Source organism: Alligator mississippiensis, chromosome 6 (genome assembly GCF_030867095.1).
Source record: "Alligator mississippiensis isolate rAllMis1 chromosome 6, rAllMis1, whole genome shotgun sequence".
Lineage (NCBI taxonomy): Eukaryota > Metazoa > Chordata > Crocodylia > Alligatoridae > Alligator > Alligator mississippiensis.
In genome coordinates, this window is record NC_081829.1 from 74,114,850 (window position 1) to 74,139,516 (window position 24,667).

Genomic DNA, 24,667 nt, shown 5'->3' on the forward strand with positions numbered 1-24,667 from the left:
ATATATATAATTTACAAAAGTGTCTTAAAAATGACTGTACTATGAACAAATTCTTCATTTTCCACTTGATCAAAAAACATTAATTAAAATGACAACATCCTACTTATTAGTTATAATTCTGAAAATTAAAACAAGTCACAGCAAACTTAAAATAAATAAAATATAATAATCAGAGGCTTGAAAAGACCTCTCTCTGAGGAGAGCTAAAGATGATTCAGGGTCTGATATTACAACAATCAACAATTTGTTCATGCTTCATCAGCAGTTTGTGCACTCATTTACTTTGAAAGCCAGGTCATACTGGATTACTTAATTAAGAGAGGATACAAATAAAGTGGATAAAATAAAAGGATAAAAAGTGCTATTATAACCCTATTTACTCTCCCAGAAGGAACTGCTTATGAAAAATGAAACATACCAAATTTCAAATTGCAGGAAATTTAAGTAAAATTTCACATAAGTAAATACTGGAATTGACTGCCAGAAGAAAACACAGTGGTAAAAACTTTGCCGGACTAGGGAAAAAGAAAAATATGTAAGCATAGATGGGAGATGAAGCAGGCTGTAAGACATGTATATCTGCCAGGTTCCTGTATCTGTAAGAGATCCAAAATGAGCCCTCAAAAGAAGTTGGAACAGTTTAAGCTATAGATGTTAATTATGTGTTTAAAGAACTTCCAAAAGGCACTCAGATATCATTAGGGCTATGTAAGGACCTAAGGAAATGAACATATTGAACAACTCTAACTTACTTGGACTAAAAGGGCCCCTCAGGATCACTTTGCTGACTGCCAGTTAGAACACACACTTCAGCCATTTTTTCCAGGAGGCCAGGGTCTTTGTAATCATGAGGAATCCTAAAATGTTTAATTTGGGCAGATTTAAAGTTACTTTACACTGCTCTAGCCCTACAATGGCTAAAAATTTGGCCCTATTCAAAGATCTACTAAGGTTAATGGATGTTCATTCCAGAGAATTAGTGGTTTACACACAAATGTATCAATCAAATAAGTACCTGAAAATGATAATGCCGGCAAGAACAATAATTAATAGTGTATATCAAAACTTTTATTCTTCAGGACATATGAGTGAGATCACTGCTTAGAATTAGAAGAATATTTCTCTCACACCAATGCCATGCATAATTACCCATTAGGTGGGATCTGTATCTTCCTTTGAAGCAGCTATAATTGGATACTGTTAGACATGGAATATGAGACTAACAGATCATGTCCTTACTCGGATGGCAATACTGATCTTTCTGTAATGCTGAAAATGTTGAAAGATAGTCATTCACTTAAAGGTTCAATTCTGCAGCCACGGACTTAAATGGAAGCAGAATTGAGCTCTTGCAGCCGTCTTCCCATTTTATAACTTCCAGCTCATTTTATCATTTTAACAGAGATGCATTTAGTGGATTGTAAATAGAATCACAACAGCAATTTATTTCCATTTCTGTATAAATGAATAAAGATTGGCACAGCAGCCCATATAGATTACTTTTAATCCAATCATAGCTGTCCTGGAAAATAGTACTGCCATGCAGTAAAACATATCAAAGGACACAAACCACAATGAATGCTGATGCAAGTTAGTGTCACTGTTAGCCTGACATGCATAGAACATTCTTCATCTGAACGAGAAAAAAAAATCCTTCTAAGGAACAAATTAAAATGAAAAAAAGAAAACCTACATAATTTATATTCATAATTAGGGTGACTACGCATCCTGGTTTGCCTGGGACGGTCCAGATTTCTAAGGCTGGTCCCAGCTGGTTGGTGAAAATTAAAATGAATGTCCTGGAATTGCAGGGGCACATGGCAGTCTGGGAGGGAGGTGGAACAGTATGGTGCACCAGGCAGCTCCACCTCCCCACTAGACTGTGCACAGACCTTTGCTCACTGGCCTTTGCCACTGCCTGCAGCAGTGCCACTGACTGCGGGGGGAGGGGAGGAGGGGAAGCATGTCTCAGTGGGACCAGATGAAAGGAGTGGAAGCCCTCTCCCCATGGCTGGGATTGTGGCGGGGAAACCCTGCCATGGCACCAGAGAAACAGTCCTGTAACGGGACAAAAAACTTTCCTTTAGCAGGTGCAGCAGATGGGAACACTCCGCAGCTGAGCAAACTGCCCGTGCAGTTCATCAGCCACTTTTCTATGTGGCTGGGACTGGCACATTGGGATGATGTCACAGAAAGATGCTGGCTGGGCGATAAAAACCAGCGGCAGGGAGAATGTTGGGGGACGCACAGCTGAATGGCTGCTGGCTACTTCCCCCAGTGCATTCCAACGTTGGGACCCAGGACAGGGTCCTGAAGGGGGGTTTGCCCCAAGACTTGGATGGCGGCCCAAGCCTGGACCAATGAAGGATGCTGAGGGACAGGTCTCCTCAGCACATGCAGAATACATGAATGGGGAGGCTATTGTACCTCCCCAACCTTTATTTTGTTTCTTCTTTCTTATACTTTAAGTTGTCCCTAGGGTGGAAGGCGAACACCTGGGTTATCCCTGGGACTGAGGAGAGAGGGGCCCTCAGAGACTCCAGGACCAGACTTAAGGAAGCCAAACAAGCCATATAGTGGTCCATAGATAACCAGCCCCTAGACTGTGATGGGCCGATTGGACTCGTCCCAGGCCCACCTTGGAAGGGGTCGAAGCACATGACCCTTGCACCAAAAGAGGTGTGCTAAGTTCAGTCTATAATATTAGAAGCACAGGTTGGGACCACGCCAATAGGCCTGGTGATTGAAGTACCCAGGCCGATTACTACCCGGCCAATCACCGCTGGTTGGTACATGGAAGCAATGTAGGGGAGGTGGGGCCCCAGGAAGCACAATGTAGGGAGTGTTCCACTCCACCAGAGCTCCTGGTGTCTGCTTGTGGTGCACAGCAGGTAGAGCCTCACCATCAAAACCATGCCTCTGCAGGCTGAATCAAAAGGCTCTGTTGGCCACGGGTTGCTGACCCCTGTTGTAGTCAATTCTGAGTGTTCTAGGAGCAGCTGCCTTGGACGAAGCTCTGGCAATCTAGTTTCAAAAGAGTACGTTTTCCAGGTGAGTCAGAACATACAGCTAGTGCTACAGCACACAGACTTGCCCCAAACTTCTGGCTGATCTCAAAGATCCAATTCCATATGAAAGCAATTCAACACCACCAAGGAACCTCCCAGATCGTTTTTTCTTTTTCCATTTTTTTTTTTTTTAAATCCATAGCCTTCCTCTTCCAGTTATTTGTTGAAGGATGGAACCCAGTTCCATAAATTTAACCTTTAAAAGCACCAAGAATGCAGGAATGCTATTCTGACACCTAATTATATCTACCAAAAGCAAACTCAGTATCTTCAGGATTATATTTTAAAGAGACATTCTCCTTTCAAAAGAACTGAAAGCTATTAAAACTTCTGATTATTTACCGACAATTCCGCAATAAGATCCCATACTACCTGAGAAATTCTGTTTCTTTTTGAAATGTGCGTAATAACTATAACAATAACACTATTAAATTAGAGCAGAAAGGAAATATTGAAAAGTCTTTTCATATATAAATCCAGAGTAGCGACAGAAGTTTAACTCTATAGCCTTTTTAATGACTTGAACCTGGAAACATTGTTCTGCAGCAGTTGGAAATAAAAGAGCTAGAAAACATTGATAATTAAAAATAAAAAGAAGTGAAGCTGTGTAATCTAGGAATAAAAGGATGCCTCCTGAAGTTATAAAATCTTGTTCTTCATTTAAAATAAACCCATTCTACTGATCTTTAGAAATATAAACATGTATTTTTTATTAAAAATATATATTTTAAAACTTGCTCTCAGGTTAAAAATACGGTCTATTTTATATTCCAAAACCCAAATGTGTTTTTGTGCATATGGAATACTCCTTAATTTTTTGACCACTGGTGTCAGACATGTAAAAGACTGAGCCAGTGGGAAAACAAGGAGGGAAAAAAAAGATCTGTTACTATCTGACAGGTTTAGAGTAACAAGATAATTTTACTCATTTTATGCTTTAAAGAACATATTATGCAAACATGATAATTTTGAGAGCCCTTAACTCTAGTTTTAAGAGGGGGAGGGGACAAAACACAGTATTTATGAGATCAGCCTAACATAAAAAGTTATCTTTTCTGAAGTGATACAGGATTTTAAATCCTGGTTAGAAGATGCTTGGGTGGAAGGGCTCATTTGACCTGGTATTTCATTCTCTTTAACATAATATATTTTATTACAAAGTTGAAAGAACTATGGTTTCTGTCAGAGAATGCACTTGGAGTTAAATTATCACAAAAAATGAGATGGAAGGAATAAAATAGAAAAGAAAATATGTAGGCTACTCGTAGAACGTTCTCAAATGACCCAGATCTTTAGAATGAAGTTTTCCTTTGCCTAGAAACTAAGTGGCTTTTCTTTTGCTCATTCAGCTGCTAGTTCTGGGAAAAGCCCAAAGAGAAACATTTAGATTGGAGGGGTCTTTGAGAAGATGTGACAGTTGACTGATGAGCATCCATAAAATGACAAAGAATAGTTGTGTGGAGCCTGTGCATCACATCGCCTCTCCCTGGGAAACTAATTGCTCTGAATTGTTAATAGTAACATTATTTTTCTGGCAATCATTTCTTTTGAATACCCAAAATGAGCATGAAACAGCTCCTTTGACCAGACATAAAAGTTAAATGTCCCAATGTTGATCAAATTAACTTCAGCGATGTGACAATGGACTATATTTGTGAGAAAATAATGAAGGGCACAAAGGGGTGCTTTATGCCAAGATTTCACAGTTGTAATGTAAAAATGTTTCTGTTGAACTAGGCCAGGCAACATTTCAAAAGGAAAACAGAAGAGCACTGTCACTTTCTAAAAAAAAATCTCATTTCACGGATCTGAATGCTCTGGATAATTTCAGGAAGTTTCAATGGCTGGCACATAAGCAACGACAGTATCAAGCTAATATCTCACATCCTCATTCTTATTAAGCTCTCATATAATGCATATAAAAGACTCCATCTTGCAGTTCTTACTGAGTCCTTACTCAGCAGCAATTCTATTGAAGTCAAGAGGAATTTTGCCCAAACAAGACCTGTAGGATTTAGCCCAATGTAACCTAACACTATACAGACATAAAGCCTAGTAAATAAAATACTTATGTTGGTATTAATTACAGAATATGCACAAAAATCTTTAACTAAAAGAAACTGCATGGGTCTTCTTCATATTTCATATATGAGCTTAATACTTAAAGTTTAAAAGGCACAAAGATAACACTGCTATGTAGGTAAGGGCAAATCAGGCAAGCAAATGATCCTATATGGGACTGCAAGCATTTTTAGGTTGTACGGAAGTATGAAACTGCGCAGCCAGATGTTTATTTGGAGTTTATGAAATAAATTTACACTCATATATCAGCATAAATCCAGACTAACACTACTGGCCTACAATACGTTAGTCTGGATCTACGCACTGGTGTTGAGAAAAGATTTATCCCTGTAGCAATTATTACGGTTCCACAGCAAAGAGCTTGTAATAAAATACTGTCACCCATGCAGTCACTAAACAACAAATGTAAAAAAAAAAATAACCTGATATTATACACATACCAGCTGTTATTGGCCCATTGTTCACCATATAGACTGAGCCATCTAATTCACTAAAACCATTAGAAGATTAAAAACCTGCACTCCAGAAAGCTTATTAAAAATATTTTATAATTTGCTCCAAAACCTTCCTAGATATTTTTAGAATCAAATTTCACTTGTTTTTTTTTTTAAGTTTTTAATTTACAGGTATTTCAGAAGCTTCCTGCCTATGTATTACAACTTTACATGAAATAATAATCTTGGTAAACAAGAACTTCTGTAATACTGTTAAATTAATTTGGCTATCTGTTACTTGTTACTTTTTAACAACTGTTTTATGCTTGCATTAAAGAATCTTGGAGTCATTTGAACCTGACATTAAAAGGTTTATAATTAATCTTTATGCAGGTAGTTACAGAAATACAGATACATACATAAGACAGAACTGTGGTTTCACTTACTCCCAGAGTGATTTAAATCAACTGTGAGAAGGTGTTTCTGTTTCATTCAGTGAAGGTTTAGCTCATTAAACTGTTTTCCTTCTCAGCATTGTTCATTGGGTTTGAACTGCATTGCTGTTAAATGGTCTTTAGCAGTTTAAAGGCTTTAGAGGAAAAGACTTATCAGTCTCTGTTTTTAAGAGCACTAAATCTGCATTATTAGTTCATGCAGATAAGGGGATTTAAATGCCTGGCTTGAAGCCTCTCTCTTCTGTGTTTATCTGACACTGCATAGCTCCTGTAGCTCAGCTGGAAATGTAGATCTATGAAGCTTTAAAGAGAGATTAAAGCCAAGAAAAGAAGTACTTTTTCCCCTATAGATGTTCTCACTTTCCCTTTTCCTACTGTCTGAGGGAGTGATGGCAGACAATGGTCAAAGATGGTTCCCAAAACCCTCTGAATGGGGACACTGTTGGTGGTAGCATTCATTCAAAGTGAGTTTCAGTGTATTGTCCTCCCCAATCAGTAGATCAGAATAGAGTTTGCTGGTGGCTGCCAAAAGGTTAGCAATGCTGATGAAAGGGGTTTCCCATTATTCACTGCTCTTACAGAACTCCCCTTTTGTGCTAGTCAGCCCATCATTTCACTATGGAGGTCCGGATCTGCGGCTGGCTGCTCTCTCAAAATGACCAATTCATGTGAATGCAAAATGCAGTAGTAGTGCAACCTAAAATTGAAGGTTTTCTTTGCTAAGAACAGGGGAGTTGGGGCAATTTTTGGAAATGCCATATTTTAATGATATACCATCATGACATCTTTGACCCACAGCTAACACTAATATTACAGTCTGGTTTCCTTACCCTTGCTGGGGCATCATGGGAGGTCCAAAGCTAAAATTAGCTAAATAAAGCACACAACATGTTGAAAGCAAGCAAGCAATAAATAATATAAAAAATTATGTAGGTCTACATAGGTTGCTTAATGCAAAACAAAAAAAAAAAAAAGGGATGGGGGGGAAGGGAGGAGGAGGAGGGAAAGCAAAGGTCAAATAAACCTTCCCCCATTGATATACTGTAACATGCATAATATTTTATCGACCCCCACCCCCCAGATCTCACTGCCTCTCAATTCATCAATTCAAAGTATCGCTTGTGCCAACATATCCACACTTTCTACATTACATCAAGAGAGTTCATGATTTTTTGATGTTTTAAATGCTTCTATTAAAAGTGTTGTAAGAGAAAAAAGCCCCACCCAAAGTGCAAGTGAAATATTAAAAGTTAAAGTAGTTCCTACTCTTTTGCTGGTACATAGCCACAGTGAAGGATGCTCAAATGGGCTTTGCTTAGAACAACTTTCTTTAAAATTAATCCATTGTGCATGTATGGTTGAAAAAGCTATACATTTAAGTAAAAAATACACACTAGGTCTAAGCTAAACAAAAACTTTTCTGGAGTTATATGTAGAGAAGTCAAACTTTGGATGCTACAGATTTGAATGACAAAATAGTTATACCCCATTCTACACTAAAGGCATGTCTATACACTGCCATATGGTGACATTGCTACAGTGCCATGCTTCCTTTTGGAAGTACTAAAGCACGGCATAGTACAGGTGGTTAATGCACCATGTGCACGGCGCACATTTAGATTTTGCCGCTAGATCACCATAGCAGTGTGCTATACTGGGAAACCGCATTGCTACAGCGATGTAGCTTGTGGTCACATGCAGACCCATGTGATTACTACTTTGCCATAGCATGCCATACAGTTACATTGCCGTAGGACAACGTGCAGACACACCCTAAAAGTCTTTCATTGACAACCTAAGAAAAGGGAAAAGGACAACATTGTCTATGTACAAACATGGATATTTTAACACTCCATATCTATATTTGGTTCCAGAGTTATATTAACCTTCAGGATAAGTGGCAATCCTTAAAGTAAACTATTACCTTTCTATTGGAAATTCTTTATGGAAAATGATATTGCACTTACCAATTCAAAGCATTCTCAATATAGGGGAGAACTGTCAGCAATAGAGGAACATACACTGAAAATACACTTAATATTGGCCCAATTCCTGAACACAACCTAATTTTTGTTCAGGTAGAAGAATGAAGATCCTTTAAGACTCTGCATATTCTTACCTACTTATCCCCTTTTCTTTCCTCACCAAACCTGCCATTCACAAGACTAAGAAGTTTTACAGTGTCTAGCAATACTGTTCTAAGTAATGGCCTGTGGTTGGTACACATGATGCATTCTTCAGTAGCTGCCAGCCTGTACTTGGAATCTCCATATGTGATCACTATTAGGTTGCTTTCCAATGGAGAGATAAGCAAAGTGACTCTCACTTAACTTTTCTTAAAAATCTGAAGCTGCAGTAGTTTCTCTCCTGTTGTTGAATCATTCTTTCTGACATACACTGCATACTCAGTACTCCTGAAAGAGGGATTCATGTCTACTAGGTCTACAAGAATATCAAAAATGGCAGAAGACTTTCCAGAGACAAATCTGCTAGAGGCTCTAGGGGAGGAAGCTGACAGAGGATGTGAGATCCTGATATCTGCAAAGAAAGCTGGGGAACCTATGAACTTAAAATGTTCACAGAGGACTTGTTTTCACAGGAAAACAATTTTTTTGGTTTTTTTTTTTACATGTTCGCTAACTCATGTAAAAATTCTGGTACTAGATTGCATTCCACCTATTGGGCATTTAAGTACAATTCCATTCCATCCTGTTCAAGTCCCTGAAAGTTCATTAATGTATCTATTTTTCTAATATGCCATCATCTGGTCCTTAAGACTGAGTCACAAAGAAGCAATGAGAAGACAGAGGCCCACACATTTTTTGTATTAGCACTTTTTCAGGAGCTCAATCAGGGTGGAATAGGAATACATATAGGCACATTAAGGCTACACACAGACATTCAGTTTCTCTTGGGACAGTCACTACTGCTTTCCAAGGAGAAACCACAAGATGTTTAGAATTTTTCTCCCACAGGAAAAATGGATGCTCCAACAGAAAATAACTCAGGAAGAACAAGGGTTAAATCATTCATGGGAGAGTTTCTTCTGGGAGAGCAAATGCCTGACACATTCTTTTCTTAGAGAAGCAACATCACAGTCCTTCAGCATCCCAGAGTGCTTTGCTTTTCTCCCCCCATCATCCCTTACACACAGAGACAGCATGTTGCTGGACTCTACTGCTCCAGCTGAGCAAGGAGCAAAACACATCCCCTTCATAGTCACACATTATGCTTCTGGGAGACAGAATCTACTTCTTAGTAGTCTGGGTCAGCTCTTGAGGGCCCTATGCATTGCTGCCATTCTGTATCCAGATAGACTGAGGGAGCCTGCAGAGCATGATAATATGTGTGAATAGGTCCCCCCCTGGCTGCACAGTGTCTGCACTGCAAACTCTCTGCTCTTTAGGGGCTCAGCATTCAAATGTCTGTTCATCTGTCTTTGAGAATAAGCCTGGGAGAATTCTTTTAGATCATTTGAACATATTTATGCATCTTAAGTCTACTTATGAGCCCAAAAAGTAAAATAAAATCTAGCTTCTAGTGTAGATGACACAAATTGTAATTTTACTTGCCCATTGTTTGTGAAGTCCATAATTTACTTCCATTTGACTAGTACATGTTAAAAATACAAACTTCCCTTATCTATATTGGGCTTTTAACACATTAGTTAATCTGTGTTTAAATGCACCTGTTTTTCTAGTGCAGACAGGGAAAAGATGGATTTATGGTAACAGGAGACATCTGAGTGAGAGAGATAAAATCTAAGAGGGTGGAGGGGGTTCTGTTGCAGAGTAAGAAAAGAATGGATGTCGGGTGATGGCACTCTGAAGCCGGCACTTTGTCTTGTAGTGGTGATGGTCTTGGGGATATATAGTTGCTCTAATAAAAGATATTATCAAACAAACTTTCTTCTCATAAGAAGAAGGAAGACATAACTATTAGGGGTATCACACAGTATGTATACGTTTTTAAAAAATAAAGAAAAAAAATTAGATAATGGGGAGAAGTACCAAGTTATTCATGAAACTAATCACTCAAAACATCAAATTATTCTTGACTTAATCACTGTTTAGAGACCTCTGCGGTCAGGATCTCTCTAACCTGCTACTGCTATGACCATAAGCAGTACAACCTGTACTGGTCAATGCCGAGTGCTGGGTGGTGGTTAATTAACCTGGCAACCTCAGGAAGCACCAACGGCTTCAGGCAGCTGAGCGCCTGAGGAGACCAGCGGAACCCTTAATGGAGGAAATGCCCTCAAAAGGCGTACGAGCATAATCATTCAGTGATTTTGCCAATGGCATCCACGCAGGGCAGATTGGACTCTTCAGCCATGGTTGGCAACCAATCTAGGACTGGAGCCCTGAAAGGCAGACAGATGGAAGACCTTCTCTGCACTGGCAACTCCTGCAGTGTAGCTGGTTTCAAACATATTGACTCCCTCCCTTCCTTTGGACCAAACCAGTGTAGCCAAGAGGGGTATGCCGATACATGAGCAAAGCAACATCACAATATCAACTGCCCAGGCTATTGCAGTCACACCACACGGAGAGGACACCCCATCCTTGGAGGTAGCATGGACACAACACAGAAGGTGGTAGTTATGGGTTATGAGCTCTCACTTGACTGGCATAGAGGAGGGTGCCATGGGTCACCTTTGACAGCAGGAGGAATCATAGCATTCCACTGGTCAGCTACTACTTGCCATAATGCAGGGAAGCCCCTGGACAGTTAGGTGCTGACCTGCCATAGTTTGTCTGCCTAATCGAGTGCATGGGGCTAATCCAAGAGCCAAAAAGCAGATGGAAACCTCACACTTAGTGAAAAAGAGAAACCAAGAACTTTCCGGTTTGGAAGCTAGAATGTCAGGACCATGAGTCCTGGCCTGACAGACTATGGTGACCTACAGTATGTGAACAGCATATGGAAGTCAGTCTTGACTGACAGCAAGCTGTACAAAATCAGCGTTGACATTGCAGCACTCCAGGAACTAAGACTTGAAGATGCTGGTTCTATCCACGAGGCCAATTATGCCTTCTTTTGTCAAGGTAAAACTGCTGAAGAAAATTGTCTGCATGGCATCAGTTTCACTATGAACAATAAAGTGGTAATGCTTATAGAAACACCCACTGGAAAGTCACAGCACATCATCTCAGTTAGGATTTAGATGACCATCAGCTTTGCAAACATGATCAGTGCATATGCACCAACACTTAACTCCAGCCCTGAGGAGAAGGATAAATGTTATGACACTCTGCACCAAGTTGTCAAAGAAATACCATCAACTGAGTGACTATTTCTCCTTGGAGACTTCAATGCAAGAGTTGGAGCAGACAATGATTCATGGCCAGATTGCTTAAGACATTGTGGCATTGGCAACATGAATGAAAATTGTCAACAAATTCTTGACTTTTGCACCCAAAATCAACTGTGCATTACCAATTCATATTTTGCTGGAAATGATCACCACAAAGTGTCATGGCAACATCCACGATCAAGGCCACTAGCACCAACTAGACCTTGTTATTGTTAGGAGGAAAGAGCTAGTTTCAGTGCAGAAGACCCTCATGTTCCATGGTGCTGATTGTGACACCAGCCACTCCCTGATCATTAACAAAGGGAAAATTAAAGCAAAGAGACTACATAGAGCAAAACCGAGGAGCAAGTCCAAAATCAATACCACTAACACCAAGAACCAAAGGAAGTGCCAAAAGTTTGTGAAGGCTTTCGAACTCAGCATGTTTGGGAAATCACTATCAAAGGCGGCAGAGGAAATTTTGGAAGGTTTAAGAACTGCAATACTCACAAGAAAGAAACGTCACCAATGAATCACTGGACCAAATATCAACTCTACAGGTCATGCCAGAGTTAGACATGGAGCACACTGTACAAGAGTGAAGCAAGGCTACTGCTTCAAAATCAAGTGGCAAGGCTCCTGGAAAAGATGGCATCCCAGCAGAAATTCCGAAGTACAGGAAAGAAAGCCTATTACCACATCTTGATCACCTGCTACTCAAATGCTGGAAAGAGGGTGAGATACCACAAGACGTGTGATGCAAACATCATCGTTCTGTATAAAAATAAAGGAGATATGGGCAACTGCAACAACTATAGAGGTATCTCGCTACTAAGTACAGCAGGAAAAGCTTTCACAAGGGTCATCATGGTGTGCCTACAACAGTAGGTGAGTCATGTTTACCTTGAATTTCAGTGCAGATTCAAGGCTAGAAGATCAACCATAGACACAATATTTTCCCTATGGTAACTTCAAGAAAAGTGCAGAGAGCAAAACCAACCACTGTACATTGCTTTCATAGATCTAACTAAAGCATCTGACACCATCAACAAAACAGGTCTATTTGCAGTCCTAGAAAGGACAGGTTGCCCACCAATCCTGTTAAGTCTTATATGTTCCTTCCACAACATGAAACCAACTGTCCAGTTCGATGGGTCTATTTCAGACAGCTTTGAGATAAAAAGTGGAGTGAAGCAAGGATGTGTTCTTACCCCTACACTCTTTAGAATCTTCTTCTCAGTACTCCTGAACTGTGTGTTTAAGGCAATGGAAGGTGGAGTGTACCTGCACACAAGATCAGATGGGAAACTCTTCAACCTGTCACAACTTAAGGCAAAGACTAAAGTTAGAAAGGTGCTTATCAGGGAGCTTCTATTCACTGATGATGCTGCCCTTATAGCTCATGACCAACACTTACTACAAGAACTCATGGATTGCTTTTCAAGAGCTTGCCATGCATTTACTCTCACCATCAGCATAAAGAAAACTCTTGTGCTAGGACAAGGAGTTCCACAAGTTCCATCAATTACTCTTGATGAGAACCAGCTAAAAGTAGTCCAGAAGTTCAGCTACCTAGGCTCCACAGTGATCACCAACCTCTCACTGGATGAAGAACTTAATGTTCACATCAGAAAGGCTGCCACTACCTTCAGCAGACTAACTAAAAGAGCACGGATGGAACAGCTCATAGCTTACCATCAAGACCAAAAAGCTTGCATACTCAGCATTCATGTATGGTGGGGAAACATGGACAACTTATGCGCATCAAGAGAAGATTAAAGAGCTTCCACCTGTGCTGTTTATGCCACATACTCAATAACAAATAGCAAGATAAAGTTACCAACGGAGAGGTTCTTCAAAGGGCAAATTTACCAAGTGTGACAGCCCTACTCAAACAGAGATGATTGCACTGGCTAAGCCATCTGAGCAGATTGGAAGATGGAAATATACCCAAGAACACGTTATATGGGGAACTATCGGAGCGAATAAGAACAACAGGACATCTCAAACTTCGCTACAAAGATGCCTGCAAATGAGATATGAATGCATTTGGAATTGATCCTGACCAACAGGAAACCTTGGCAAGAGATTAGAACCAGTGGTATTACCGTCTGCACAACAGTATTATGGTCCATGACAGGAATTGGCTCCAACAGCTTGAAGAGAAAAGAGTCTGCAGGAAGCAAGGAACTTCCGAACCACCGAATCATGACACATACACTTGCAACTACTGCCACAGATCGTGTAAATCTTGGATTAGACTATTCAGTCACGAGACACTGCAAGCCATCTATACCATAGGCTGCAATATCCACCATCTCTTGCAGATGAAAGGATGCCAGAGAGATTCCTAAAAAGCTATTTGCAGTACAACCTTTATTTCAAAGATAACATCATAAAAAAGTGTTATTTAAAAAGAGAAACTTCTAAGCTCTATTTGTCTTAGAAGAAGAATCATTATATTGAGAGTTCAAACTGCTACTGTATTCAAGTTCTTCCCTTTTGTGTATATATTTGACAAAATATGTATGCATAAATTGTCTTTTCTTGGGACTGAAAATAGCTGCCTCTGCTACAGATTTATAACTGCTAAGTAAGTTGCTTGTAAATATTTTAACATTGTTGAGTATATGCTGAAAAATGAATTGATCATCAAAATGAGTCTACATTGTTAATCTGTTACAGACCATAGCATTACCAATAGTTATGGCAACTGTTGGATAAATACTGTATTATCTCTTAGTAGTTCAGTATGGTGTGCCTATTTTGAGATTCAAACACCAGGGGTAAAAATACATCTGAAGGTCAGCACTATTACTTTTATTTAAGTTTGTTTAGACCAACAAAAAGGATTACTTTAAAAATGGAGTGGCTAACTATCTTAAAAATCCACTTTTTTCCTACTCTATACAAGTCTTCAGTGATTCCAAAAACATTTCCCAGTCCTTTATATTTTTTAAAGAATATGTATCACAAACTGATCTTTACTGTGAACCACAAACATTTTTTAGACTTTTTTGCAAAGTATATTATTTTAATTTGTATTACTGCTGTATATGAAGTGGAAGAAAACTCTATAATCAGTATGCTATACATGAATGGTATCTAACAATGGAACCAAAATCTCAGTATTCCCAGAGGGTAACCTTTTGGGATAGCTTTTATAAATTACTAAGAAGAAGAGGAGAATGAGAGAGGCTAGTAGAATCTAATACATACCTATCAAGTACATAACCAAGAGCCTTATGTCGTATTCCTGAGTAAACCGATGGGCTTGTTTCCCAAGCAATTAAATTGGAAGCATCATGGAAAAGATGAATGTTTACCAAGTCAAAGGCACTATGACAAAAAAGGAAAAAAAAATAAAATGACTCAGGATAAAAGAAAAAACATTAGTAGCAAGCAGTGGAACATTCAACATTCTAGCACAACATTTAATATATTCTCTAGTATGTCATTTTACGTTTACTCAGATAGCTGTGCAAATTATCCTTGCATTGCAGGTAGGCTTCTATATTATACAAAAATGAAACAATTTTGGTCAATTATAGCTCACAGAAATAAAAACATTACCCTCTAGCAAACAAATACATTAAGCGGACACTTGCACATGTAGATAAACAATAATAATTTTACAAGCAGTAGTAATATATAGCAAATAATTCACCTTACAGTTAAAAAGTAAATAACCAACAAGTAAAGCAGAATTTTACAGACCCGAAGACTAAAATATTGAAACCAAACCACAGTGACTTTCCATCAGTCCTTGCATGAAGGATATATAAAACTATGGCTGCTAACCCACATCCTTCTTTCAAGCTTGGCAGGGGATAGGATTCTCCAACCTCTGTATCTCACAGACAAGAACCATTTACTCTTGATTATGTTCATGGATTGAAAACTTAGATAAACAAATCCATGCTGCTTGCAGCCATTAAAATATGAGGGTATTCCCCCACCCTGCCCCCCACCTCCCCACCGGGGTATTAGCATCTTTTGCTGTTTTGGTCCTGGATACCTTCAAGCTTCAACAACTTACTTTAAGGATCAGTCAGACAGAAGAATTCCCAACAGTGCATGAGACAGGAAACTTTAAACTAGCTGTAGATATGAATGATATATCACCTGTTTATACAGATTGTTTTAATAAAAGGTTGTGGAAGAAAAAGGCATGGAAAAGCAGCAATCTCTGCTGCCTTGGAAGACTAATATTATTAGGAGGTAACATAGGGGAAATTAGGACTTGTGCTCAGGGATCTAGGTGATTGTCCAGGGCAGGTATGAAATGTCTGCAGCCCAGCTTGCTTGTGGCATTGCCATACAGGACGAGATGTGGTTAGATAGCTAAGAAGGGCGGGTGAAGAAGGTCAGATGGTGATGATGTTTAGATAGTAACCACCATCACCATCTGATGTTTGGGGGAGGATGTTGGAAAGGGGAACATGATCCTGAAAAGAAATTCTGAGTTGTGTTTGGTGTGAAAGGTTTGTGGGAGAAGGGTGAAGGAGTGGAAGAGTTTTGTAACAAAGCAAGTGTACAGAACTGGTCAGAAAAATTCCAGTGAAACACTGTTTCATCAGAATTAGCTGATTTGGTAAAATCAGAAGGTAACACAGAAAGTGGTCAAATTTCACAGAAGTTATGTGGGAGCCCAAGCTGCTTCCTGCCACCCTGCCTGCCCAGAATGCTGGAAGTCTCCTCAGTGGGCTGGGGCCCCAAGGTTGGCAGAGTATGCTGCTCAGGGCAGGTTCTCAGTCAGGCTACCATGCAACAACCAGGGGTCCATTCTCTTTCACTGAGAATTTCAGAATGTTTAGATTTTGTTCCAAATTCGAACAAAGTCAAACTTCAAAACACTGAAATACTGTGAAATAGAATGATCTTTTTCTGCCTAGCTCTCTAAACAGTGACTGAATAATCTTGCTTTTGTTAACCCCTCCCTGCCCATCCACCCTTTTGGATTGTTACAGTTATAAATTAAGTCCAATCTACTCTTAAGCTTCTGGAAGTTTTAACTGCATTTGGCTACATGCCTGTACAGGACCTTCAGTACTTTGAAGAACACGGTAGCATAAATAGTAGCAAAGATATTCTGACAATATTTCTCTTGTGCTAGTACATTTTGCCTACATGACTTTCCTTGTAATTTCAACTGTACCACATATTCAGTTTTTCACTTGCTCTGTTACTATGTGCATTTGCATGTGCATTTGCCTTTGTGGGCAGAACCTTAGTCTCAGTGCCTCCTTGTACCTGGAGGAGACCAACCTGTTTAGTCTACATGACTCGCTTTCTCTTACTTGCTCTGTGTCCTTGGGGACCATCTACATAAAGGAGCAAGCCAGAGATTCCAGCTGCAAAAGAAGCTCCAACTAGGAGCTTTGGATATTCAGAGATATTTCCATGGTCTTGATTGCACTTTCTCTGCCATGGCTGTTTTAATCAAACATAACTCAGTTTCATTCCATATCTGCAACCTCCCTGCATCCTTTCCCTTCCCTTCCCCTCTTTGCACCCTCCCCTGAAAGAGGTGTCATTTGCTGCCATCATACCATTCACTCTTCTTGTTTATTATGTACTTTCCTCGAAGCTGTCTCTGACTTAGATTGTATACTGCTGGGACCAGTGACTGTCTACTCCATTCGTAGTGTGCAGCACAGTGATCCCCATTCTTTGTTAAGTCTTAGTAGCTATCAAAACAAATATTCTTATTATTGGTAATATTAATGAACACAAGTATGCAGTCTTGCTGATGCCAAAGAATTACATGGGTGTAATTAACTGACAATTTAAATATCCTGATGAAATGGAAGAATCCTGTAATCAACAGGCAAATTTCTGACTAGCTATGTTCAGAAAGGGAAGTAGCCAAAACTCATTTGGTGTGCAAACTCGTCCATATGCAGGAGCCAAGTAACAGCATCTTATTTCCCAGTGAAGGTACTTTCACAGCTTTAAAATCTGGAACACCATAAACCAGTGCAAACTATGTAATAGAGAAGATAAATTACTAGATTAGAGGATTCCTTTGTTATGGGAAAGTATATGTGAGGTAAGTTCAAATGGTCTGTTTTCACATCCAGAAGAAAGCCTCATTTAAAGAGTGACCAAAAAAGTAGGTTGTCACTCAAAGAAAGGAATGTGTGATGAAGAGTAAGAGAATGAAACTGTGACAGCACTGAAAAATTGCTGGGTATCACCAGGCTATGGTCTATTCACGTGGTTTAAAATCCTTGATTCTGAACAGGCTGCAGCACTGACCCTTTCCTTGGGCTCTCTAGCACTTTTCTAATACCCTGCCAGATCTTCAGAGAGATGGGATCCTTTAGCCCAATTGCCCTAGATCTCTGGGATAAGTGCTGACTCTACAGAGATTCCAACTGATTAAGCACACCTTTCCAGGAGATCCACTTTGTGAGTATTATGCCTTCAGGGATCTGTGACAGCAGAAGCAGACCAAGGCACATGCTTTGCAAAGGGATGCAAGGCCACCTGCTCTTTAATTTAGCTAGCACTTGATATAAAGATCTAGACAAAGCAATAAAAGGCCTACTCTCATTTTTCTACTTCATCATCATTCCTGAATACTCTTTGGGATTATAGATCAGAGTCTTCTAAGGATTTTAGGATCCCCCACTCTTGCACATGGCTTCAGATGAAGTGAGCCCACTGCTTATGAAAGCTTATGCTGTACTTACCTGATTTAGTTGATTTAAGAAGTACAAGTCTACCCTGTCTTCTGCCTGTTTTCAAACTAACAGAACTAACTAGCCCTCTCTTCTCTTCTAACCACAGCATGTCTCTGATTTCTTTTCTTTCTCCCCTTTTATGGTTGGTAAGAGACCCTGTAATAACCTGCAGTCCCATTTGTCAAGTGAACATCAGATCAGCCCCACCAGACGATTTAAGTCCCCCACCAGATAATGCATTACTCACTAACTAATCCCATGGAGTTCTGACATGAAAATTGGTTTGCCCTGGATGGCAGCTATCTCTTTGCCAAAGTACATTCCATTTGAATGGACTAGCATCAAAGTTTAATGACTCCCTACTGTAATTCCTTTGCCATGTACTTCTGTATGCTGCTTCTGTGAGTTTTAGCTTAATATGGAAACAAAAGACAGCAGAGCAGGCAAGCAAGCTACACATTCAAAATGGAGTTTCCAGTCTGACACAGATGTGCAGTGCTGTCCTCAACATCCAACAGAATTCATAAACTGTACATAGAGACAAAAATATACAGACTACCGAGAGGCCACCCTACAGACCTTGTCAAACGGCACTTTATTTTTCTCTGTTCAGAAAGAGGTATATTTTGCTGAATGTGATCTAAGAATTGAAAGTGGTATTTTTTTCATTATTTTTTACATAAACTTCTAAATGATTGGGAGATCTAATCCATCTGAAGATAACTGCCTTTAATCATGCCAACAAAGGAAATGAACAAATTGCCTTCCTGAAGGATTTATCCTAAAATCATAAAAATATAGGGCTGGTAGGGACTTCAAGAAATCATGTAACCCACTCTCCTGCTCTCACACAGGTCAATTATACTCTAATGGATGTCTGTCTACCATGTTTGTAAAAGCCTTCACAACTTCCTTAGACAGCCTGTTCCAATGCTTAACTGCCCAAAGAGTTAGGAAGCTCTCTCATAATATTTAACTGACTACTGCAAATCAAAATGAGTTATCTTCTTTTTTATTTTTCTACCAGTGAACATACTGAACACCATTTTCTTTTTTATACTTTTTTTTTCTTTCCACATGTTGGAATACTGGTTTTCATGATTGCATCCTTCAGGGTTTTTTTTTCTTTTCTACATTAAGTAAACTTTATTGCCTTAGTACTCCAACTAAACTCTCACCAGTGTAGAGATGAGTGAAATTATCAGCTAATATATCTTACATATGACATTTCTGTTAGTGTGTCCCAGGATGAAATTTGTCTGTCATGAAACAGCACTGTGGTGGTGTCTCACAGATATTTTGAAAACTGGTTAACCTCCCAGAACCCTTTCTGTAGTCAGTTTTCCTCATATTGTATCTGCATTTGACTTCTCCTTCCTCAGTATAATGCTTTGTATTTGTTTTTACCTGAATTTCATCTGATTTCAGGCCATTTCTCTGATTTATCAAGACTATTTTGAACTCTGATCCCGTCATCTGGTGCACTTGCAACTTGATGGGAAGGGTGTCACCCACAATTTTGTAAGTGTATTCTCTGTTCCATCATCCAAGTCATTAATGAAAATATTGAACAGGACAGACTCCCGTGGTAAATCAGAAAGGGCTACTCTTTGGATGTATTTTTAACTAGTCATGTACCCACTTGATAGTGATTCCATTGACTGCTTTCCATAGTTTGCTTCTGAGAATGTCATATATGGGGCCATGTCAAAAGGCTTTCTAAAGTCAAAATACATCTTATCTACTGACTCCTGAAAGTACAGTGGGCCAGTTATCCTGACAGTGTACAAAATTAGATTGGTTTGACATGATCCAGTCTTGACAAATCTGTGGCATTTGTTATCACCTTACTCTCTAGCTGCTTATAAACTGTGTAGGTAGGCTGCAAATGGATTCTAGTGGAATGAGCTCTGACTACAGAAGGCAGTTTTGTTTTGGCAGTCATGTAACACAACTTGACACAATGTGATATTCACCTGTTTATGCCGATATCACTACAACTTGGATTTCTTGGCTAAAGAGCTGTGGAAACTTTTGAAAGGCTTTGTCTGTGAAGGGAGAATCACAAAACTCCTTTTATACAGAACACTTGCAATACTTCTTCACATCCAGAGGTATGAGGGTTAAGAAAGAAGACTGACAAGCTGGCTGAGGTGGAAATCTATGACCACTCTGGGTAGAAACTTGGGGTGGTCTTAAAGGATAAATTTACCTGATCAGAAGCATACAGATGATTTGACAAAAGGGCCTGGATTTTACCTTCCATCCACACTGAAGTAACAGGCTCAGAAAAGACATTTTCATGGAAAGGCAAAGAAGGAGCACACTGCCATGGATTTAAAGGCATGAGAAACACACTGAGGTCCCACTGTGGGACAGCCTCCTTTACTGGAAGATAGACTTTGGAAAGTTGTAGAGGAATTTCAGGGCTGCTATTTGAAAAATCATATTTACCTGTAATTAGATGATAGCGGGCTGTGATAGCAGCTGATGAGAAACCTGCATATTTAAGATCAATCAAATATTTCAAGAGTGGGACTACATGAATCACCAGCAGAGTGGCATGCACCATTTTAAGAATGGGCATAGCAGAGTCAGATGAACACATTTAGTTTAGTCCTTTTGTCTGTGAATTAGGATGTCTCTAATGGAGGCAGGTCATCCTCTATTCCTAGGAGCCATCCAAGATTGAAGCTGTGAAACAAGGGGGTATATTTTCCCTCCATCCTGGTTGACATGGTTTGGGACTAGACGCAGAGTTCTGGGATCCTTCACTGCCATTAATAAAACTTTTGGTACTAGAATTGTCTGTTGCATGGTGACCAGCAATCATCTGGAGACCCAGAATAGAGATCTCTTGTAGGAACTACTTAAAAACTGTGGCTTGTCAAAGGAACTAGTTGAGCACACACCAAGAATGGTTTTCCTGACAGATCTGGTGCCAGAGGATGTATGACATCAAACTGCATCATGATCCCCCATGGACTTGCTCTGAAGATAAAGAGTTGCTCAGCGGAGTCTCAAGCTCCTTTCTTTCTCAGACCTGACAGGGTCTGCAGGTATTGCAAGTACTTTGCAGGTACTGCTAAGGCAAAAAAAAGCTTGAATGCTAGGGCACATGAGCACCAACAGTGAGGATGAGCATATGGACAAGCACTCTGTAACTGCATCCAGTAACTATCCAGGTCAAGCCTTCAGGGGTCTTGAAAATGAGTTAGTTTATAAGACTGACACCTGGGTTGAAATAATAGAGATCAGCAGCTGTTCTGAATACAATTTTGTCTGGAAAATGTTGAAGGAAAGGCTTTTAAAAACAAATATATTTAACTTACTGACCCTTCCAGTGTAAGTGATTGTAAATAAAAAAACAAATGGCCTAAACTGAAAGGAAACAGAGATGAGGTAGACATCAATTAAAAAAAAGGTTGCTTATTATATGCTGGATCAGCAGACCCCAGCTGGCAAAAATCTGCTTTAAACAGCACATTGATTAGTCACAGCCTTCAAAAATCTAGAGATGTGTGGAAGAGATGCTAAACTATTTTTATCAAAAGATAGCTTTGAGCTGCTGAGGTTTGGATTTGTATGATGTGGAATCCAAGACACTCAATTAAACTGAACAAAAATCTGAGACAACCTTTGGAAAGGACTGATTTTAAAGTTTAATTTGTATTGAATTCCCCAACATTTCCCAGATATGATAACAGACTCTGGACATGGTTTACCCGATTAAGCAAACAGCTGGAGGTTTCTCCTTTTAAACTCAAATTTTTCAGTTTTAATTTCAATGTGGTTACTTTGCTAGATTATAAGGCCTTCTATAAACTTATCCTTCAGACAGTTGAGAAATATATCTAGCAGAGGAGACTATCAGCTCCTTATGGCTCCCTCTACACATTACACGTATTGTGCAGTTAACTGAGACCAGCTACATATGCATACGTTAGTTACAACGTTAAAAAGTCCAACTAGCTATAAAGTTAAACATAAAAAATGTGTACTAACTTTATAGTTGGTTGCTATCCAGCTTTAATTCGCATGTGTTGCAGGGTGTCCCCTGAAGCTGGGAGCCCTTTCAGGTGAGGGGGGGCTCCCAACTAAAGGAGCTTGCATGTATGGCATGGCAGGAAGCGCAATTGTGTGGATTGAGCATTAGATCCCATCACGCCTTTACCTGCATGTGTAGAGGAGCCCTATCAGAAGTATCCTGACCCTGTTCTTCCTACCTAATCTGCTGAAGAGAGGAAAGCAAAGTACATTTGATGCTCAAATAAATTGAGTGAGACAGTTTGTATTCTCCAGGGTATCTTTCCCTAATACCTGAAGCAGAGTGGATATTTTCTTTTCTTTTTGCAGGCAAGGAAGCCAAACTTGGTTTGATTCATTGGAGGCACGCCAGAGGATGAGAAAATAGGTTAGTTCAGAAAAGACACATTGTGATCTATATAGTTCTCAGCCGGTCCCTTAATTCCCCTTTCAAATTCTGCTAGTGATTATTTGCCTTAATGCGGTTGTGGCAAAACAACACATTCTGACTAAAACCCTTGTGGATGCTGCTGGGCCTCAGTAAGTTTTTAGTTCCCATGAACTGGAAACCAGATGAGCTTTGACTAACTGATGAACCTACTGTTGAAGTGATATTGTTGCTGTGATGGTCTAGAAAAAATGCTAGAGGCAAGGATTCTTGCCAGTGATCTCTTACTAGACCAACTGCATGCATATACAACTATATTTGTATGTATAGTACCTGTCAGTCTCCAGCACAGAGTTTTTGTGTGTAAAAAGCTAGAATTTTTTTTTCAGAATGTACAATGGAAAAAGCTTGTAAATGCTCTTGGATAAAATGAACTGTAGAAACCATCATTAAATTAGACAGTTTTAAGTAAATCACATTCCCTAGATTTAAGGACCTAGCAAACAATGAGCAGATTCTTAAATAGATAACTGTGACTTCAGAACTATTTAATTACAGGCATTTTTCCCCTACACCCTGCCTCTTTTAGAAACCTTGCTAAAGCATCTCAAGAATAGCCAGGTACTAGTCTGAGCTTAGTAATTGCAATTCTGTTTTGTCCTTATGCAGAATATGCAAAGGGCAGTGGGACCTCCTCACTCTCATCCCCATTACTGAACAGCCATACAGGGTGCGTCCAGTTGTGCAGGTGTGTATTGTTTGTGCTGCCACAAACCGCACATTAGTGGTGACGCGTAAGGGGTGCATGGAGCTGCATGTGCACCCCCTGAAAGCGCTGGTTCACCCCATGACAGCCAGAGGTCCCCATGTAGGTGACGGGCAGGGGGGGCAGGTGGGGGCACTGGTGGCCAGGGAGTGGGGCGCCAGGAGAAGCACTGCTGGCCCTTCTGGGAGGACTGCTTGTGCTTCCTGGTTGGCATGATTGGCCGCAGAGAACATGCCCTGCCACCCCTGGGGTCAGCAAGATCAGCTGTGGGGGACCCCCCCTGGGTGCTGACTGGCTGGGATGGGCATGTGGCCCCCATGACTCAGGAGGCACCAGTCACCCATGCCGCACACGTTGCATCTTAAACTGTGCATGGTGCTGCTAACTTGCAGCGTGGGGGATTTCCCAACTGGCTGTGGTGCAGTGTACCTCAGCTTAGAGTCTCCCCCTTCTCCATGTGCCTCAGCTCAGTGTGGGCACAGTGTAGCTCAGTGCAGGACCTCCCCCATCTCCATGTGCCGCAGCTGAGGCATATGGAAACAGGAGCACCAGCCTAGGGCTGCCTGTTCGACTGTCTTGAGGCAAAACGTGCCTCAGTGTGGGGGCTCTGAAGTGAATGGAGATGGGGGAGACTGCGTTTCTGCATGCCGCTCCCCGGCTGCCTGGGGTGCAGGGTGTCTCAGCACAGGAGCTGCCCATCAGCTGTCCCCATGCTGAGGCATCCTGTGCCCTTGCCAGCCCTCTCCTGCAGCACATGGAGCCTGGCCAGGAACCAGGAATAGCTGGGCACTGCCTGCAACAAGGGGCATGTGCAGGGGTGTGTGCTGCAGCAGCACAAAGTAGCAGCACAAATTTGTTATTGTTCCTCTGGAAGTGGCCATAAAGGCAAGTAAAATATAACATTACAAAATTTAACACATTGTATATCTAATCAAATCAAAATCAGCAACATAGTCTATTCTCTCCCATGATTATTTATTTTCAGTGCCTGTCTTTGAATTCAAATCCATCCTTGGATGATGCTTATTCTGAGCATGACTCCAAAATACTCAGAGAAAGGCCTTTAAAGTAATACTGCATTAGTTATCAACAACTGGTGTTAAATATTTTCTGCCATATAGCCTTACATCTGGATGATCTCTACATCACATGTTATGTCAGGTATAGTTAAAAGACTGAAAAGCAACAGACTTATTTAACAGTTGCCTGCTTTACTTTTGTCAGGCCAGTGTTTATGTAAAGAGAAAAGTTATCTTCTCCATTTTTCAGGAAGTGTTTATGTTAAACATTTTAATTGGGCTGAACAGAAAAAGCAAGAATGATATTCATCACTTAAAGATCACATCCTATGAAGGTTTAAAGGTAGGGTAGATAGACACTAACTTAAATGTTGTCACACAATTTAAAATCAAACTCTCCTTGTTTTAGAATCTGAATTATTAGATTCTAGAGCTCCACAGAAC

At 40.1% G+C, this 24,667-nt stretch overlaps 1 protein-coding gene across 3 annotated transcripts in view; it reads right to left on the reverse strand.

Moving 5' to 3' along the window:
• INPP5A (inositol polyphosphate-5-phosphatase A) overlaps nt 1–24,667 on the reverse strand; it is a 457,340-nt gene that overhangs the window by 129,408 nt on the left and 303,265 nt on the right. For all 3 annotated transcript variants that reach the window (XM_014607835.3, XM_019484184.2, XM_059730011.1), the window contains exon 8: nt 14,555–14,674. In XM_014607835.3, coding sequence (XP_014463321.1) covers nt 14,555–14,674 — 120 coding nt within the window. The remainder of the gene's footprint in view (nt 1–14,554; nt 14,675–24,667) is intronic.